Source organism: Callithrix jacchus, chromosome 2 (genome assembly GCF_049354715.1).
Source record: "Callithrix jacchus isolate 240 chromosome 2, calJac240_pri, whole genome shotgun sequence".
NCBI lineage: Eukaryota > Metazoa > Chordata > Mammalia > Primates > Cebidae > Callithrix > Callithrix jacchus.
Window position 1 is genome coordinate 72,897,459 of NC_133503.1, and position 20,282 is coordinate 72,917,740.

General features: G+C 51.5%; 1 protein-coding gene across 2 annotated transcripts in view; it reads left to right on the forward strand.

Moving 5' to 3' along the window:
* The window catches only part of ADAMTS2 (ADAM metallopeptidase with thrombospondin type 1 motif 2), a 220,637-nt gene that overhangs the window by 186,728 nt on the left and 13,627 nt on the right, over window positions 1-20,282 (forward strand). For both annotated transcript variants that reach the window (XM_054251961.2, XM_002806603.6), the window contains 9 exons: window positions 4,424-4,569; window positions 6,552-6,727; window positions 8,168-8,301; window positions 12,346-12,469; window positions 12,897-12,977; window positions 14,736-14,902; window positions 16,845-17,004; window positions 18,849-18,981; window positions 19,804-20,011. In XM_054251961.2, coding sequence (XP_054107936.1) covers window positions 4,424-4,569; window positions 6,552-6,727; window positions 8,168-8,301; window positions 12,346-12,469; window positions 12,897-12,977; window positions 14,736-14,902; window positions 16,845-17,004; window positions 18,849-18,981; window positions 19,804-20,011 — 1,329 coding nt within the window. The remainder of the gene's footprint in view (window positions 1-4,423; window positions 4,570-6,551; window positions 6,728-8,167; window positions 8,302-12,345; window positions 12,470-12,896; window positions 12,978-14,735; window positions 14,903-16,844; window positions 17,005-18,848; window positions 18,982-19,803; window positions 20,012-20,282) is intronic.

Below are 20,282 nucleotides of genomic sequence, written 5' to 3' on the forward strand. Positions count from 1 at the left end.
TTAACAATCTGATCCATGAACATTGAGATGTCTTTCCATGTACTTAGATTTTTAACTTCTTTCAGTGATGTATTGTACTTTTTTAATGGACATGTTTTGCATTTCCTTCATTTGATTTATTCCTAAGGTTCTTTTCTTCTTTTTGGTGCTATTGTAAATTGAGTTATTTTCTTAATTTATTTTTAAATCATTTATTACTAGTTCATAGGAATATAATTGATTTTTGTATATTGGCCTTGTTTCCTGCAACCTCACTTAATTTGTTTGTTAGCTCTAAGTTTTTTAGAGGATTCTTTAGGATTTTCTGTATAGAAGATTATTTTGTCTGAAAATAAAGATAATACAGTGTTTTAACTTTTGAAAGTGGTTCCAGAATGTTTTGATAAAATAAGGGAGAAATGATAGAATCTGATTTAAAAGTACCTTCTTTTATTATTTTCAAATTCATTTGTTAAAGAAAGAAAAGAAAATTCAGTTAAAAATTAATGGGATATGAAACTAAAGTATTAGAAAATGGGCATCGAAATCAAGAGAAATAACTCTGACTTCGAAAAGTTCATTGTCATAAAAAAAAAAATCATTCCATTGCTTTTCATGTGCTTAATGGCAATGTGTCCTCAAGTCAGAAGAAACTAAAGGGCACAAAGGGGCCTAGCTAGCTCCCCCTGGCCCTTTTATAAGGCCACTAATCCCATCCAAGATGATGGAGCCCTCATGGCCTAACAACCTCCTTAAGGCTTCACCTCTTAAAACTATCTCATTAGGAATCAAGTTTCAACATAAATTTTGGAGGGGAAACAAACTTTCAAGCCATAGCGCCCTATGATCAGAAATAAGACAAGGATGTTTGCTTATGCTACTTCTACTCAACATTGTCATGGAAGTTCTAACCAGGACAAGTAGGCAAGAAAAGGAAATAAAAGACATCCATATTGGAAAGGAAAACATCCATATTGGAATATGGTCTTGGATTCTGTTTGCTGGCATTTTGTTAAGAATTTTTATGTTTATAGTTGTAAGAGATACTTGTCTGTAATTTTCTTTTTTTGTATGTGAGATGTCTTTGTCTGATTCTGGTATCAAGGAATGAGTTGGGAATTTTTTTCTGTTTTTTGGAAGAGTGCCTGAAGGATTGGTATTAATTTTTTTTAAATACTTAGATTTCTTTACATTCTAATTGGTAGAATTCACTAGTGAAGCCATCTGAGCCTGGGCTTTTGTTTGTGGAGTTTTTACATTACTCATTCAATCTCATGTTTAGGTCTATTCAGACTTTCTATACCTTCTTAATTCAGTTTTGGTAGTTTGTGTCTTTCTAGAAGTTTGTCCATCTTCTGTGCTTTTTGTTTTCCATAGGGATTTGAATTATCATCTGGTGTTACTTGCTTTCAGCCTGAAGAAATTCCTTCAGTATTTCTTACATGGCAGGTCTGCTAGTAATGGATTCTTTCAGTTTTGTTTTGCTTTTTTTAATCTGGGAATATCTTTATTTTACTTTCATTTTTGAGAGAGAGTTTTGCTGGGTTAAATCTTCTTGGTTGACACTACTGCCTCTGACCTTCATTATTTCTGATTAAAAGTAAGTTCATTTTATTTGGATTTCCTTGTATATGGTGAGTTGTTCAATATTCAATATTTTCTCTTTGTCTTTGTCTAATTTCAACATTCTGACTATGATGTGTCTGGGTGTGGACCCCTTTGTATTTACCCCACTTGAATTTAATTGCATTTCTCAGATGTGTAAGTTTATGTTTTTCATCAAATTTGGGATGTTTTCAGGCTTTTTAAAAAAAAGTATTTTCTGTTCCTTTCTCTGTCTTCTTCTTATACTTCTACTATGCATTTTTAATTGTACTTAATGGTCTTCCATGTTTCTCAGTGGCTTTGTTCATTATTCTTCATTCTTTTTTTCTCTCTACTCTTTAGATTGCACAGTTTTGATGAATCTATATTCAAGTTTACTGATTTCATTTTCTGCTAGCTTAAATCTACCATTGAGTCTGCTAATTAATTTATCTTTTAAGTTTTTGTGCTATTCAACTCCAGAATTTTTTTTTTTTTTTTTTTTTTTGGCAGAGTCTCTCTGTTGCCCAGGCTAGAGTGCAGTGGCACGATCTCAGCTCACTGCAACCTCCACCTCCTGGGTTCCAGTGATGCTCCTGTCTCAGACTCCTGAGTAGCTGGGATCATAGGATACCACCACGCCCAGTTAATTTTTGTGTTTTTAGTAGAGGCAGGGTTTCACCGTGTTGGCCAGTCTGGTCTCAAACTCCTGACCTCAGGTGGTCTGCCCAGACTGGTATTGTTTTTTGACAATGCCCCTAGACATGAACATCCTCCATGCTTTGTTTCAGATCAAAATCAGTCCCCTTAGGGAGAGCTATGAAGCTGTCTGTTCTGACTCTCTCTCTAGGTAGACCCTTGCACCACTGCAGGAGAGCTAGGAGCAGGGACAGTGACCTGCTTCTCCCAGAGTGACACTCCTGGCCTACAAGCTATTCACTAGATGGGAATGGTACCCCTAGTCTTCTGGGCTTGCCCCTTTCAACATGGAACCTCTGCCCTACAAGCAAGCTGGAGAGGGGGCTATTAGGTCCACTATTCTTGGCCTGGTGCACCTGGAACAGAGCTTCTGCGCTATGAGTGAGGCCTGGGTAGGGAAAAGGGGCCCCAGGCCTCTTGTCCATCCCACCTAGAATAGACTCTGCAACAGAGTTGAAAGGGATGACACTAGTGGTCTGGCTTCCTCAGTATGAAACTATAGCCTCAGACTGGGAGCTTGGAGTAGAGGGAGTCCCATCTTCTTGGCAATAAAGCTTCTGTCACACTGAGCCAGGGAAGGAATGAGGGAAGGCTGTGGCTCAAATGCCATAGACTTTTGCTTTTCTTACCAAGATTTAATAGATTTTCTTGGGAAAAAAAAATCCTTCTTCATTTGTTGTATAGACCTTAGGACAATATTCAGAGACTTTATTAATTATTTTATTTTATTTATTTTTTTTTGAGACAGAGTCTTGCTCTGTTGCTCAGGCTGGAGTGCAGGGGCAGATCTCAACTCACTGCAACCTCCACCTCCTGGGTTCAAGCTATTCTCCTGCCTCAGCCTCCCCATTAGCTGGGATTACAGGCACCTACCACCACACCCACCTAATTTTTATATTTTTAGTAGAGACAGGGTTTCACCACATTGGCCAGGCTGGTTTCGAACTCCTGACCTCAAGTGATCTGTCTGCCTTGGCCTCCCAAAGTGCTGGGATTACAGGAATGGTTGCTTTTTAAAAACTAATTTTCATTAATCACTGGGGAAAGGGTTCACCAACCTCCTCACACTTCCATTTAAAGTTTCTATTTGTTGCCTGTTTTGTAAATAAAGTTTTATTGGAACACAGCCATGTTCATTCATTTATAGGTTGTCTATAGCTGCTTTCAAGTTCTGATGGCAGAACTGATTATTTGCAACAGAGATTATATAGCATGCAAAGTTTATAGTAGTTACTCTCTGGCCCTTTTACAGAAAGAGTTTGCTGAGGAATGATTTGCTGTGAAGAGTTTGCTGAGGAACAGCTGTGTTCTTTCTGTTCTCTCTGTGGAAACAGTGCTACAAAATTAAGTCATACAAGGAAGGGTTAAAGAGTGGGCAGTCAGAACAGAAAGAAAAGTTCTATCCGTCAATATATTAGAAATCATTGTTCTCTGTTTTTGGCTGTTTGTGGTCATTGACAGTTTTAAAACGTTTTTGTGTGATGTGTTTTCTCATTTCAAGTCAGTAATCCATTTTGCACTTAATTTAATTCTTTAATTTTGCAATCTTCTTCTTAAAGTAGATCCCCTAAATTGTAGATTTTTTCTCTCCCTAAAGGAATGAGAGCACTGTGATCAGTTTAAGTTGTGGAATTGTGTTTCCTACATGCTTCCTACATGCCCGCTTTGGACTTTATTCCTGGTTTTTACCATGTCGGCATATTACCTGTCCCTTTCTTCCATAGTATTTTCTCTAAATTGCCTTTTTTTACTTAAATAAACCCTGTATGTCTTTCAGTCACTGGCCTGATAGGCCAGTGGTGTCTTTATAAACAGGCTGTGTGTGGCCCCTGGAGGGCATCTATCCTGGTGATGTGGTGTGGTGCAGGCTCTGGCAGAGGGGACCTGGTAGACCAGACACAGAAGCTGGAGGGCAGGAGGGTGTGTCGGCAAGCGGGAGGCGGGATGGGCCAGCCCCTCGCTGTGCCTCTTATTGCTTCTGGCGGATGAGGCTTGTCTTCCAGGGGCTCTGAGCATCTAAGGGCTAAGAGGGTAAGCTCCCCCTGTGCCCTGGAGCCAAACCAGGACATACGTGTCCCAGGCACTGCAGGCTGCGGAGTGCAGGAGTTCCCCCACTGCCTGGTGTAAGGGTGAGTGGAGGGACTGGCTTCCTGTCTTTCAGCATTGCTTTAAAGGACACTGCATCTGGCTGACACCTGACATCCTCAAACGGGATGGCAACTGGGGTGCTTGGAGCCCATTTGGCTCCTGCTCACGTACCTGTGGCACCGGCGTGAAGTTCAGGACCCGCCAGTGCGACAACCCACAGTGAGTTGGCCCCACGTTCCCCCGGCCTTCCCGAGTGGCAGCTGAAGTTCTAGGAGAACCTCTCCAGCCAGCCCTGTCCTGGAGGGTCCTGTGGCTACACACCAATTCTGGAGAGGTACAGGGCAGGCTGCTCCACCTACCTCACCCTACCTGGGAGGGGGCCTCAGCTCAGGGTACGCTTAGCCCTGCCTCTTACCCCTTCCCCCTTTCCCCTGTCTGCAGCCCACTCTAGATAGGTTTACTCTGTCTCTCCTGGCCGTGGGCATGGAGGACAGGAGGTGGGGCCAAGCAGGGGAAATGGGGGTGAAAGGGGGTTCTCTCTCAGTCCCCAGCATGCTAGCACCTGGGCAGCTGTTTGCAGCCAGGTAAGGGCAGGGTCAGGAATTGTCATCAGTGTCTGGCTGCCCAGGGAAGGAACAGCCTATGGAGCCGGCCCGTGCCAGCTGTACCCCACCCTGAGCCGCACTCCACTCCCGCCCACCACGTAGGCCCCATGCCCTGTGTTGTCCTCCTGCTGCTTCTCATTCCTCCCACCTCACCCCACACACCTTGTAAATATCTCCTGGGCCCATGCTTTCTCCTTGGCCCACAGCCACTTTCTTATCTACACCCTCCTCCACTGCCTGCCTCCTCCTGCCTGAACGCTCACCCTGGCCTCACCCAGAGAGCGTCCCAGGGGTGGAAGAAAAACCCTCCATAAACATCAGCATCACTCCCTTCTCCCACCTGTCCAGCAGGCCCTTACCCCCGCAGCTACTTAGACACAGCGCATCTGTCTTTCCTTTTTGGCTTCTCTGGTATTTTTAAGATTTCGATTTGCCTGAAAATATTGACAATCTGGAAATTTCACATTAGAAAAACAAACAAAACAAATTTCCAGCTTCCAAATTGGGCATCACAGATGCACAGCTGGGCCTAGTTACCAGCTGGCGGGTAGGCCTCTGGGGTACGTCCCGGCTGCTGGGCTCCCGCCTCTGCAGCCGCTGCTGGGTCCTGCTCAGTGGGCTCTAGCCTCTACAGCCACTCCTGGGACCTGCCTGCTTGGGGCTCTGCTTACTCTGGCCAGGCCTGAACTGGCCCTAGGGGAGCCAGAGAGGGCCAGCAGTCATGGCTTTGGGAGGGAGTCCAGACCGTGTCAGCAGGGCTTGGGGACCCACGAGACCCTGCAGTGGAACAACCTCCCTCAGCAGCATATGTGAACATGCGTGTGCATGGAGCCCTCTCCTATTCCTGCTGTCCTCCTGTCCCAGGCTCCAGGCTGCCCTCCCGGCCAGGAGCAGACACAGATAGAGAACACTGTAGTCCCTCCTCAGGCCCCCTTGGGGCTTTTACACCATACTCTGGAAAAGATTGCTGGGCATTTAGGACCTCAAGAGGCAGTGTGGGGGTTGGTGCTGTTCTCAGTGAAGTGAAGCCATTACAGAAGCGTAGCCCACCTTTTCTGCAGGGAGAAAACCCAGTGACCATGGTGCATCCACCTTGTGCCAGACACTTGCTAGGAACAGCAGCACCAGGACTCTGGGGCCTCAGCATGCCTCTTTCTGTGCCAGGCTTGGCACCTGGGGCAGGCTGCAGAGGAGACTCACTCAGTGCCTGCCCTGCTGGGGTTTTGGCCCTGTGGGGAACACAGAATCTAAACACCTAATCACAGCTCCGTGTTCATCTGCAAGCCCAAGCATCAGTGCTGGGTGCGGGGGTGGGGGTGCCGGAGCTGTGAGCAGATGCTGCCTCCTGGCAGGAGCCCCAAGAGAGAAGAATGAGGCCATCCCTATCCTGTCCTTGAAGCTCCGAGGTCTGATAGGCTGGAGAACTGCCCAGGTCTTACAGCTGGGACATGGCAGGGCAAGGTCCCTTTGCTCAGCAGAGCGGCCCCCCTATACCTGAGACTTAGGGATCCCCCCTAAAAAGATCTCACAAGTGGCACCTGGGTGCTGCCTCTTTCCAATGGCACCAAGCAGGAAGTCCTTTGCTTTCCCCTCCAGCCCGGCCAACGGGGGCCGCACCTGCTCGGGCCTTGCCTACGACTTCCAGCTCTGCAGCCGCCAGGACTGCCCCGACTCCTTGGCTGACTTCCGCGAGGAGCAATGCCGGCAGTGGGACCTGTACTTTGAGCATGGTGATGCCCAGCACCACTGGCTGCCCCACGAGCACCGGGATGGTGAGCCCCTCGGGGAGGCAGCAGTAGGGGCTCAGCAGGCAGGCCCCAGGGTGGGCAAGGGGTGCTTGTCTTGGCTTGTACCCCTGATCCTGCATGGGGCAAGGCTGCCGTGACCCTGGGCTAGCAGGAGAGCCCACCCTGGCTGGTGTGGCTGCCCTGGCCCACTCCTGGACAGGGCCCTTAAGGTTCCTAGCAGGGCTGCAATTTCAGAGCAGCCAGAACACCCGGAGGAGCCAAGGACATGGAAAAGGCAGCTGGGCTTCGGGCTCGACAGGGACCAGGCTCCTACAGTCCGCAATCGGTGGACAAAGCTTGAGCTGTGTGGTCATCTCAGGGCTGACCCTGCAAGGAATCTGGTGACCTCTGACCCTCTCTATTAGTCAGGACTCTCAGTTGCAAGTGACAGAAATGTGACTCCAACTGGCTCAGCTTTAGAACGCATTTATTGGCTCAGGAACCTGAGCAGTCTGGTGGTCCTGGGCATGACAGTACTTGTGTAGCAGCTGGGGACCCCTCCTGCGATGGATTGTAAACATACAATCTCTGTTTCTCCTCCATGGCTGTTGCCCTAGCCTAGCACCTGCTGCCCCATGTGAGCCAGTGCAGAGCTGGAGGTGACAGAGTAGACAGGGTCCCCCTCTGGTGGAAGCTACAGTATGGGGGCCCAGTATAGTTGCCTCTGAGATAAAGGGGCTGAGAAGGGAAGGTACCAGGGACCTGAGTCTGAATCAAAGTGGGCTGGTCTCATTCTGGATTTCAGAGATTGACTGAAAAGTGTTCTTTATTTACTTTTTTTGTTTGAGATGGAGTCTTGCTCCATCACCCAGGTTGGAGTGCAGTGGTGCAATCTCGGCTCACCGCAACCTCCGCCTCCCGGGTTCAAGCAATTCTCCTGCCTCAGCCTCCCAAGTCTGTGGGATTACAGGCACCCACCACCACACCTGGCTAATTTTTGTATTTTTAGTAGAGACAAGGTTTTACCATGTTGGCCAGGCTGGTCTCAAACTCCTGACCTTAAGTGATCCACCCACCTCAGCCTCCCAAAGTGCTGGAATTACAAGCATGAGCCACCACTCTTGGCCTGAAAAGAGTTATTTAGATCATGACCCAGCAAACAACCATTTGCAGCCTTGGTGGTCTCCAGGTAGAGCCTTGGGGATATGAGAGCCGGGCTGCACCAACAGCCTGGCTGGCTCGGTTGGGAAAAGCTCTTCCAAAGTCCGCAACCACCACTGTCAAAGGCTCAGGAGACCTGGAGACAGGAAAGGGACTGCTGTCACCCACCCCTTTCCCTTTCTGTCTGCCCTGGAGGGTGGGCCACATGAGGGCAGGTAAGTCCTAAGACCCTCATGGGAATTTCTCCCTGCATGGTGCCTCCTTTGCACACACCTGGGGAAGCCATCAGGGCTCCTTGCAGACCCCCAGCTGCTTCCCTTCCAGCCAAGGAGAGATGCCACCTGTACTGTGAGTCCAAGGAGACTGGGGAGGTGGTATCCATGAAGCGCATGGTGCATGACGGGACACGCTGCTCCTACAAGGATGCCTTCAGCCTCTGCGTGCGTGGGGACTGCAGGGTGAGTACACAGAGGCCAGCATGGGGGGCTACCATGGCAAGTGTCAGCTTCCTGGGTACTGACCTCCCCTTTCTTGGGCTATTGGGAAGATGCCTGAGGTTAAGCACACAAAGTGTCAGAAACAGTGCCTGGGCCAGGGCAAGCCCTTCGCAAATGTCTGCTTACCCCTTCCCTGTGCTGGGAGCCTCAGATGTGAGTGTGCCTAGGACTCTACCTCAGACATCCTGATTCCACAGATCAGGGTAGTGGTGGCCTGGGAGCATGAATTTTTATGAGCATTCTGGATGATTTCCAATGCACATGACCTGCAAGGGACCCTTGTGAAGCAGGCCCCATCCTTAAATCCTGCAGGGCACTAGGTAGCTTTTTGCTGAATCTGGGTGGCCACTGTGAGGGTCACTGGTTTGGTGCTTTGTAGAAATCCCCTGCCCTGTTTTCTTTGATTATGATATCTTTGGCTTCAATATTAAGGAAAAATAATCATGTATCACCTCTGCATGTGACAGTGACAAGAGCATAGACTTGTCCCTGCCAAACTCTCCTGCAAAAAACTAGAAGCCTCTGCTTAGGGCTTGTGTAGACAGGTCTGACTGCAGGAGTCGTGGAGGTTGACTCTGGTTTTATCTTCCTGAGAAATAGCAGCGATGGCAGGAAGGCACCTCTAGGGGAGTGGGCACTGGTGCAGTGGTTTGGGACTGGAGGCTGGGAGCTGGAGCAGGGAGCTGGGAGCTGAAGCTGGAGCTGGGAGCTGGGAGCTGGAGCTGGAACTGGAGCAGGGAGCTTGGAGCTGGAGCTGGGAGCTGAAGCTGGAGCTGGGAGCTGGAGCTAGAACTAGGAGCTGGAGCTGGAGCTGGAGCTAGGAGCTGGAGCTGGAGCTGGAGCTGGGAGCTAGAACTAGGAGCTGGAGCTGGGAGCCAGGAGCTGGAACTAGGAGCTAGAGCTGGGAGCTGGAGCAGGGAGCTGGGAACTGGAGCTGGAGCTGCAGCTGGAGCTGGAGCAGGGAGCTGGGAACTGGAGCTGGAGCTGCAGCTGGAGCTGGAGCAGGGAGCTGGGAGCTGGAGCTGGGAGGGTGCTCAGGGCTGCTCTGTGTTTGCTCCTGTGGCTTTGGCAGAGTAGGGAGGCTGGCTCAGTCAGCTCAGCCAGAGCATGGCAGGGAGGCCGGGCTATGCAGCTGGCTCAGAGATGGTGACACGAAACACTCCAAAACAAGCACAGGCAGTGTCTGCTTCGTACTCTTGAGATTTTAACTTATAGAGGTGACCCAGTGAGGTTGTGGGGAGGCCAATGTCACTGAAGGGCCTTCTCAGGAAGACAGGGCAGTGCAGGGGGAACAGCTTGGGAGTAGCTTGTTTGAATCATTCCACTGGGCTCTGGATTTTAGGGTGGTCCCCAGTTGTCTGGTACCTGACCCTGATTTAGGGTGAAGGAATCTTAGTTTGGTATGTGAGGCTTGGATAAAGGGGGTGCTTGGGGTATAGACGGGACTGGCTGGTTTGCATATGAAAGGTGTGTCCCCAGCCCAGTGCTTTGCTGTCCCTTAGAATTGGGTGTTCCTGGGAGGTGTAGTCTCTCCCTGGCCAGGAGGATTTTTAAGATGTCAAAATATCAACACATAGGAAAATTTTAAAAACAAAACAAAATTAATACAGGCAGCAAGCATTGGAAACAGTTATAGTACAAGTAGCTTTAGACAGCAGCTGTGAACATGATTGTAAACCTAATGGGGTGGGTGGGAAGGTCACTAATCCGATATCTGCATGGGTGTGGCTGTCACTTCATTCCTGATGTTGATATTAAAGAAGGGTAGGGGCTGGTGCAGTGGCTCACACCTGTTATCCCAGCATTTTGGGAGGAGGCCAAGGTAGGCAAATATTTGAGGTCTGGAGTTTGAGACCAGACTGACCAACATGGTGAAACCCCATCTCAACTAAAAATGTGAAAAAAAAAATAATTAGCCAGGTGTAGTGGTGGATGCCTGTAGTCTCAGATGCTTGGGAGGCTGAGGCGGGAGACTCACTTGAACTGGGGAAGCAGAGGTTGCAGTGAGCCAAGATCATGCCACTACACTCCAGCTTAGGCAACAAAGCAAGACTCCATCTCAAAAAAAAAGAATAGGTTAAATGTTTTATTAGTGGTGATTTTGACAGGTAATAGCAGGTTGCTCAATTTTACATAAATAGAAAACATAAATATTTATATACAGTCATGCATCACTTACCAACAGGGATACGTTCTGAGAAATGTATTAAGTGATTTTGTCGAGTGAACATCGTAGAATGCACTCACACAAACCTCACTGGCACAGCCTGCTACACGCCCAGGCTGCACGGTACAGCCTGTTGCTCCTGGGATACAAACCTAACAGCATGTTCTCACTACAGTAGGCAATTTTAACAGAATGGTAAATACCTGTGTATCCAGACGTATCTAAACTTAGAAGGGGAATGCAAAATATGTATTATAATCTTTTGGAACCATTGGCATATGTGTGGTCCACCCCTGACTGAAATGTCACTATATGGCGCACAGTCATGTGCCCTACAATGATATTTGCATACGATCATATTGCAAAAGATAAAAAACAAAGGCGACAAAAAGGAAAAGTTAAAAACACAGAGGAAACAGCAGTAATAAGATGAAATCTATCAGTCTGAATGATACACATGAATGTGAAACTCTTCTTTTGAAAGAATCTAATACTGGTTCAAAAAATAATATCTAAGTGGATTCTGTCTATTAAAGAATATCAAAATTCAGTGACTCAGAAAGGTTACAAGTAAAATGACAGTGAAGATGTGTCAGGAGATCAAAGAAACATTTGTGCATGAAGAGCAGGGAGTTGAGAGAGAATCAAGTATGAAATGAGCCAGCAGGCTCACTTCCACTGAATCAAGGGCACAAGCTACTACCTTGAGAAAGTCCTAACAGGCAGTTAGATGTGTCATCTAAGCAATGACGCTGTAAAAAGGGAGACATTGGAATGAGCCCACACATCTCTGACTCTGCTACCTCAGTGGTTGGGCAGCCAGGAAGGAAAGCAGCACCTCATTAACCATGTGCCCTCCCCAGAATGCAGCCACCCCAGTCACGACCAGAGGCTTCTACTCTTGTACTGAAGAGGCTTACACTGAAGCAGAATCCAAGCCATCAGCCTTCTCGGGCCTCTGATGGTGGCGGGCAGTTGTGCAGAGCTACTTGGGGACCTGTGGCCATCCCTGGCTTAAACTTTCACGAGCCCTGTTATAAAGCGAGATTCAGGGCCAATAGAAGGACCCGGGCCTCCTTGGTCTCTCCACTTAGTTAAAGTGGTAGCATCGTTCCCACCTTAGTTCAGGTTCAGAATGCTGGACATTAAACAGTGTCTCCAGGCCAAGCGTGGTAGCTCAGGCCTGTAATCCCAGTACTTTGGGAGACTGAGGCAGGTGGATCACCTGAGGTCAGGAGTTCGAGACCAGCCTGGCCAACATGGTAAAACCCCATTTCTACTAAAAATACAAAAAAAAAAAAAAAATCTGGGTGTGGTGGCGGGCACCTGTATCCCAGCTACTCAGGAGGCTGAGGCAGAAGAATCACTTGAACCCGGGAGGCAGAGGTTTCAGTGAGCTGAGATCACGCCACTGTACTCCAGCCTGAGCGACAGAGCCAGATTGTGTCTCAAAAAATAAATAAATAAACGGCATTTTCTGCTTGCCAAACATAAATGTTCACCAAGCCAGCGATAGTGCCTGCCTGGGCCTCTATGGGTCACCTGCCCAAAATGAGCTGCACGCATGGGGTCCCAGGTGGAAACTGCCAGGTTGAGACACCCCTATAGGTGGCTGATGACTAGATGCATTCTGATTGTGGAGATAATAAAAGATGAGGCCAGGCAAGGTAGTTCATGCCTGTAATTCCAATGCTTTGGGAGGCCAAGGCAGGAGGATCGATTGAGGCCAGGAGTGTGAGACTAGGGGCAACATAGTAAGACACTGACTCTACAGTAAAAGGTTTAAAAACTATCTGGACGTCTCAAGTGCTCACTGCCTTCCCCCTGCCCCCTGACAGAAGGTGGGCTGTGACGGTGTGATTGGCTCTAGCAAGCAGGAAGACAAGTGTGGCGTGTGCGGAGGGGACAACAGCCACTGCAAAGTGGTCAAGGGCACGTTCACACGGTCACCCAAGAAGCACGGTGAGTGAGTCCCTGCCCTCTGCCCTGGAGCCTGAGTGCCTGCAGCAAGCTCATGCCCAGGCAGCTGTGGACCTGACTCATCATGACTATTCTGGGGAGGGGGAGAGGGAGAATCCTAAGTTAGCGACAGCCTCAGTCGGGTGCCAGGATGGGTGGGGAAGAGGAGAGTGGGGACTCAGGTCACAGGGGTCAGAGCGGAGAATGCCAGTATATGGGGGTGCCCAGGTTGGGCTTTAGAGACTAGCCCAGAGGCAGCCGCTCTCCTGGTGACCCCTCTCAGGTAGGTGCTCAAAGCCTGAGAAATACCAGGGTCCTGGGAAGACCCCAAAGGGAACTGCCTTCAAAGGCGAGGCCCCTCCTTGCATTGTTCGAATTCGAGCAGCCCCTTCTCTTCTCAGTTTGCTGTGTCTTTCCACACCAAATAAAGGTTACATCAAGATGTTTGAGATCCCTGCGGGAGCCAGGCACCTGCTCATTCAGGAGGTAGACGCCACCAGCCACCATCTGGGTGAGTCTCAGAGCCAGACTCCTCTCGGGTCAGTGGGAGAGTGCCATGGTCAGGGGCCCTGGTTGTGTGGCCGTGACCTGAGCCAGAGCAGCCCCTCCTCCACCTGTCTGTCTGCTCAGCCCACCTGAGCCTTTTCCTTATGGAGAGGCCAAAGGGATCAGAGGGCTCCGCTTGGCAGCAGCTATGGAAGGACGTGTATCTAAAACATGTGTCCCTCAGCCTACAGGATGACTCCCTGTCCCTGTTCTCATGGTTGCGGTGGGAAGTCCCCCTGCCCTCTGGAAGGCAGGCAAGGTCCTGGGCAGCCCTGCCATCCCCATAGTGAGGCCAGCTGGCCAGTGGGTACTCACAGTGCACTTACATATTTTCAGCTGGCTTAATTTTAAATTCAAGAGATTCCAGCTAAAACAGGGATTCTGGCATCTCCTGAAAATGTGGATGTTCTCACACCTCTTGGTGTCCCTTTCCACGAGGCAGCCCTGCCTAGGAGGCTGTCAGGACCCGTCCACCCTCCCCTTGAAAGTTCCTGGGGCTCTACCTTCTGGGGACTCGTGGGCCAAGGTCAGAAGTGTTGCCCCGGACTGTCGGGGTCCCTGCACAAGTCCCTTCCCCAGTCTGAGCCCCACATTCATCACCATCCCCAGGAGGCTGGACAGTCAGGGCTCCCACGCTGCTGTGGACCAGCACTCACACCGTCTGACAAACACTCTGTGCCCTTTTCTTTTATCTCCCTTTTGTTTTGTTTATTTTGTTTTTATTTAGAGACAGGGTCTCACTCTCTCGATACTCTTTTTTTTCTTCCTTATTTTAAGAGGAAATTTTAGACTGCTACCCTAAACACAAAATCCATACCACCTGCCTTAAGCAGAAGGTGAACAGAAAAGTCAGCTCCTGAACAAAAAGACGTTTCTGTCCCAACATTGCTTCCTGCCACCGCCTCTTGAGCTGAGGCTGGTCTCTGTGGAAAGGGAGCAAAGGCCAGAGAGAAGTCAGGGACCTGTGGCACCAAGCAGAGGCTTCCTTTATGAGTGGACAGAATGACAGGGGCTTGCAGGGAATGATTCTCTCACTGATGCCCTGTCTGCAGCCCACTAACATCACCCAGCTCCCCTGTAGCAGCTACCCTCCACACTGCAGAAAGCATGGGGCTTCCTGGTCAGCCAAGTCCTCTGCTCCTAGATGACCTGAGTGTCATCCAGTCAGGCCAGGCCTCTTCTGGGGCTGTGGGGAGCTGCTGGGGCCTCAGCTGGGCCACAGTTACTGATGGGGTGGGGGCCTTGCTGTTTCAGCCCAACATCTGCTCACCCCATGGTAGGAAGCCCCTACCCCAGCAGGGTCCCATGCTTGCCCATCCAGCAGATGCCCTGCACCAGGTGGAGACCCCCCCCAGCCATACTGCTCCAGGTGGCCTCTAAGTGCCCACTGAGTGCCCCCAACAGGCTGTGGGTAGGTGGCCTTGACAGCTGCTGAGTGGCTTCCAAGGGGAGCCAGCACCCCCAGGGCTGGTGGGTGCAAAGGGTGTGAGTTGAGGGTAATCTGGGCTCAAGGGAGTAGTGATGGGCAGGCAGGGCTCCCAGAGCCATTTGGGCTGTTGGTGGCACAGAGGAAACCGGCAGGGGGCAGCCAGAGAGACGAGGGGTTCAGCTGCCCACCACTCCCCACCTGCTCAAACCAGCAGATGTCGCCAGGCCTCCTCCCAGCGGGCCTGGTCCTGCCCTTGGGTGACCACGACACAGTGCTTGGTCTTGCCATTCTCAGCCGTCAAGAACCTGGAGACAGGCAAATTCATCTTAAATGAAGAGAATGATGTGGATGCCAGTTCCAAAACCTTCATTGCCATGGGCGTGGAGTGGGAGTACAGGGATGAGGATGGCCGGGAGACGCTGCAGACCATGGGCCCTCTCCACGGCACCATCACCGTTCTGGTGAGTTCAAGCAGGGCTGGGCCCAGGCAGGGGTGCAGGTGGCCCCGGGGGAGGGATGGAGGTGCCTGGGACGCTGAGCCTCCTAACCCTTCAGATCTCACCCTGCCCTTGGCACCAACAGGCTCCGACTTGGGCAGAGCCAGGAACGACCATGTACCCATAAGTCAGGGCTCTGAGCCCCACATGACCCCTGGGTGACCTTGAGCACCCTCTCCCCTTTCGGGGTTTCGGTTTAGCCATCTGAAGAACGTTCACAGCTGCCATCAGCATGCTCGTTTGAGCATGCTGTTACACTGAAACCTAGTAACACTGGGAAGTGACAGTGAGGACCCAGGAAGCTAGACGCCCAGACCTAGGTTGCACTGGAATGTGTCTCTAAGCACGACTGGACCCCAGATCTTCTGGGTCTGGGCCCACAGGCTGCTCCTGTTGTAGGAAAGTACCAAGGGGGCTGGATTTTCAAATCACTTTTTTTTACTTGGTTTCAAGGAAGCCAGATCACTCTTTAAAATTTAATTTTAACTGCATAAGGATGTATTTTATTTGTCAAAAAATGTACACATCATAAATAAGTCTCCCCTGCTCTGGAGCCCCTGCCCTGGATCCCCTCCCCTAAGGTGGGCATGCTGGCCTCCATGGGATTAATTAGCCAGCCCCCAGCACTTCACATGTGGGTGCACCTGTGCGCAGGTGCAGCAATGGGCCAGGGTGCCCCGTGTACCCCATGCCACCCTGCCCACCTTGCCTGCAGTGACTTCTTGCCCCCTGGAAGTGCCTTTGGTGACCTGCCTGAGTCAGTGCATAAGCAGTTGGCCCTCAGTATTCACGGTTTCGGTATTTGCAAATTCACCTGCTCAATAAAATTGACTTGTGACCCCCAAATGGGCATGCACAGAAAGGTGAAAAGTGTGAGTTGTCTGACACATGTTCCCAGCAGAGGTGGGAGCAGCTCGACACACCGCCTGCTTGTTTCTGCTCTCATCCCACAAACAAAGGTCCTTTCTGCAGTCTGTTGAGTGTCACATACTTTCCATTTTGTGCTGCTTTGGGGGCAATTTTGCTGTTTAAAATGGCCCTGAGCCTATTGCTGAAGGGCTGTTCAGTGGTCCTAAGCCTAGGAAACTGGTGTCTTGAGAAGAAAATGCCTGTGTTAGATAAGCTGCATTCAGCTTGGGCTGCAGTGCTATTGACTGTGAGTTCAATGTTAATGAATCACAGTAAATCTTAAATAAAGTGTCTTTAAACAGACTCACACATAGGCCAGGCGCAGGGGCTCACGCCTGTAATCCCTGCACTTTGGGAGGCCAAGCCAGATGTACTGCCTGAGGTCAGGAGTTTGAGGCCAGCCTGGCCAACATGGTGAAACCCCCGTCTATACTAAAAATACGAAAATTAGCTGGGCGTGGTTTTGGGTGCCTGTAGTCCCAAGCTACTAGGGAAGCTGAGGTGGGAGAATCACTTGAACCCAGGAGGCCAAAGTTGCAGTGAGCAGAGATCACACCACTGCACTCCAGCCTGGGCGACAAGAGTGAAGGGGAGGAAGGCAGCAAATCACACTGCCACGTGTGTACCTATGCAACTATCTTGCATGTTCTTCACATGTACCCCAAAACCTAAAATGCAATAAGAAAAAAGAGTGCAACTTCATCTCAAAAACAAAAACAGACAAAAATAAACAGACTCACACATAAAACAAGGTTATATATTGATCAGGTAACAAAAATGTTGAGAAAGAGGCTCACAGGAACCTAACCCTGTGTCCCCTGGGGTAATGGTTGCATATTCATGAATTCGGTGCTCAAGGTGACTTCCTGGAATGTCACTGCCAAGAATAATGAGACTCCGCTGGAGTCTGCCTCAGCTGCCTTTCCTGAGCTGGCAGGGGAAGAAGCGTGGAGGGCAGGGCAGGCCAGGACATCACGGCATCTTGGGCTGGTGACAGGTCATCCCGGCGGGAGACACACGAATCTCACTGACGTACAAATACATGATCCACGAGGACTCGCTCAACGTCGACGACAACAACGTCCTGGAAGATGACTCTGTGGTCTACGAGTGGGCCCTGAAGAAGTGGTCTCCGTGCTCCAAACCCTGTGGCGGAGGTGAGGGGGCCTTGGAGTTGGGGACCTGGGTGACATGAGGGTGACCACGAGAAGGTGGGGGTATCCTGGCATGGGGCCCAGCGTGAGCAGGGGCTGAGGAGGCACAGCAGGGACCTTTGCCTGGGTGGACAAGGGCTTAGTGGCACTGGAGGAGCCAGTGGGCGAGCAGGAAGGGTAGGTGCTGGGGCCTTGGGCATGTGGCCCAAGGTTTGCACCTTGGGCAAAGGTGGCCAAGAGGCATGTGTGGGGCACAGACCATGTCTTTGTGGGTCTGCTTCAGTGTGGGGGTGACAGGCCGGTCTGGCAGGAGGTTGATGTGTGGCAGCTCAGAAGGGTAATGCCTGGCATTGGTAGGATGGCACAGGCAAGACTCCGGTGGTACAGATGACACCCCAGAGGCCCCTCCCTCTGTTCACTGGGAAAAGCCTCCCAGATGTTCCTGGACCAGGGCTGGGAACAGAGGGGTCCTACCCACCCTGGACCCCAGGCAGTCTGCAGTTGATGGACATAGGACACAGAGGTGGCCAGGAGGTGCTGACCTGTCCTGCATACTCACTGATCCCGGGGGCTGGGAGATACGAGGCAAGTGGCCAGGACAGACCTCCCTGAATGCCATGTCAGGTCCACACCTAGAGGACAAGGAGCTAACTAAGAGAAGGGGTAACTCCCTGGCCCAGGCAGGTGGAAGGGTTCTCTTCCAGGTACCCTGCGCACCCCCAGCCCCAAAACTATCCTGGATTTTATCAGCACACCCACCCCTGGTGATTCCTGCAAATCTCCTGGGCCTGTCTACTATTCCCATCTTCGCGGCCTTCCCCTGGTCTTGGCACCTTCCTCTGGACTGGCCCTTGTGTGTCTACTCTCACCCCAAAGTGACCTTTTGAGGAGACACATCAGACAGCATCTCTTCCTGGTGTCGTAGTCTTCAGCAGCTTCCTCTGCTCTTAGGATAAAAAACAAAATTCTCATGGCCTCCGGTGTCAGGGTAACTTGTTGGCCTTTCCTGATGTATTTCAACTCTGTCCCTCGCTCCCAGATCCTGGCCACACTGGCCTTGTGGGCTTTCCTAGACATGCTGTGTCCCCCCTTGGGGTCTCTGCTCAGGCTTCTCCTCGCCTGAGCCCCTCCACCAGCTTCCCACCACGTCAGCCTCCCCAGCCTCTGCTTCCCGGGATGCCTGCAGGCACCCAGAGGTCAGGCTTTGTCTCCTTGCTTTCTTCGGTCTCACCCAGCAAGCCGGGGTTTTGCAGCCTGCGCATCACTGAGAGTTTGTGCTCCGTCACTCTCCACTGTGGGGGCTGCCCTGTGCACTGTGAGGTGCCAAGCAGCATCCCTGGCCTCTGCGCGCTGATGCCAGTAGCACCCCCTCCCCCAATGGTGACAACAAAAGTGTCCTAGACATGATCAGATGTCCCCTGCTGGAGAACATCGCCCTGTTTGAGAAGGGCTACATCGGGACTGTGGGAGGAAGCATGCAGGCTGCAGGCCTCGTGCTTGCCCAGCTCCTGGCTTGCACCAGGCCCACGGGGCATGTGAGGTCAAGGTGGAACTGGTGCCCTAGCAGTGGAGAGGAAATGGGGCCTCCACTCTGACCCAGGAGCCCAATGAGGGAGATGCAGCCGAGGGGAGAAGGTGACCTCTCTCCTGTCCTCTCACCCCTCCACCTGGGGCACACCAAGGCCTCCCCACAGCCAGCTGCAGGCTTGGGGTCCTGTCCACCCTTATTGTCATCACAAGGGTGAGCAGGAGAATGAGGCTAGCACTGCTGGTGAAGCCCATCCCTTCCTGCTCCCTTGGGCGGGACATGCTGCCCCACTGAGCCCCTTCAAGCTCTCTGTCTTCAGGGTCCCAGTTCACCAAGTATGGCTGCCGCCGGAGGCTGGACCACAAGATGGTGCACCGTGGCTTCTGTGCTGCCCTCTCAAAGCCCAAAGCCATCCGCAGAGCGTGCAACCCACAGGAGTGCTCCCAGCCAGTGTGAGTGCCCCCAGCTCGGGCTCCCACTAGAGAAGTGAGGCCAGGGGCCACCAGGGGCTCCCATGCATGGAGGTGTGGGGCCTGAGCCTGGCATCATCCAAGGCATTCAACGAAGTCTTTCTCACCACACTCCATGGAATCTAAAAAGCTGCAGGGCAGAAGGAACCCCAGCTTCAGACCCTCCAAACTGAACAGTTATGTGCATCTTAAAGATGACGACAAACAGTTATGCCCAGATGGGGAAACAGGCTCAGTGGGCCCAGGGCTTGTCTCCTGTCCCTGTGGTAGATGGTGCTTAGGCAGTGGCTTTGATGCTCAGGCCCTGGGGTGGGGGTGGGGGTGGGGGCAGGCAGCTGCATTTCTAAGCCGAGGGACCTCAGTGGGGAAGACAGTTGGTAAATGGGCAGGTGGGGGCTACATAAGACAGGGTGCTGAGGGAATCCACACTGCTCTTGAGCTCTGCCCAGAAGAGTTGTGACATCAGCAGAAGGTGAGACCAGGTAGCTGGACCCTAAGGAGGCTGGGAAACTGCTTCAGGCTGGGGCCCTGCACAGCCACCCTCTTCGCCAGGGTCTCCTAGTGGTGACATGCATGGGACTCATCATCAATAGGACCTGGAGCATCCAAGCCTCAGTCCCCCGACTGTGCAAGCCTGGATGGCCAGTACTTTAGTGAGAATAAGCAAAAATGCACCGGGGAGGGGAGCAGGCTGCCCTCTGTTCTCGCTGTCCACCTGGGCTGTAGGGAGCAAGGCTGGAGCTCAGCCAGGTAGGTTCTCCAGGAGCTGCAGAGGCCTGACCATGCACCGCTCTATCCTGGCAGGTGGGTCACAGGCGAATGGGAGCCGTGCAGCCAGAGCTGTGGGCGGACAGGCATGCAGGTGCGCTCCGTACGCTGCGTTCAGCCCCTACATGACAACATCACCCGGTCCGTGCACACCAAGCACTGCAATGACGCCCGGCCTGAGAGCCGCCGGGCCTGCAACCGTGAGCTCTGCCCTGGCCGGTGGCGAGCCGGGCCCTGGTCCCAGGTAAGCAATCCCACGACCCCATGTCCTCAGCTCCCAAACTGAGTTTGGGTGGGACTGAGGTGGCCAGAGCATTCCCCTTTGGCATGTGGGCCTGGATATAGCTCCTGTCCTGAGCCACATCTCATGGGTTTCAGGGCACCAGTAGGTGCCACGTGGTCAGTGCTATGCTAAAAAACCAGTGGAATGTGTGTCTGCATAAGCAGAGGCTTCTGTGTGACATGGGGTCTGGAATCCCAGGAAACTGAGGGTATCCTGGGCTCCAAGGCCCAGT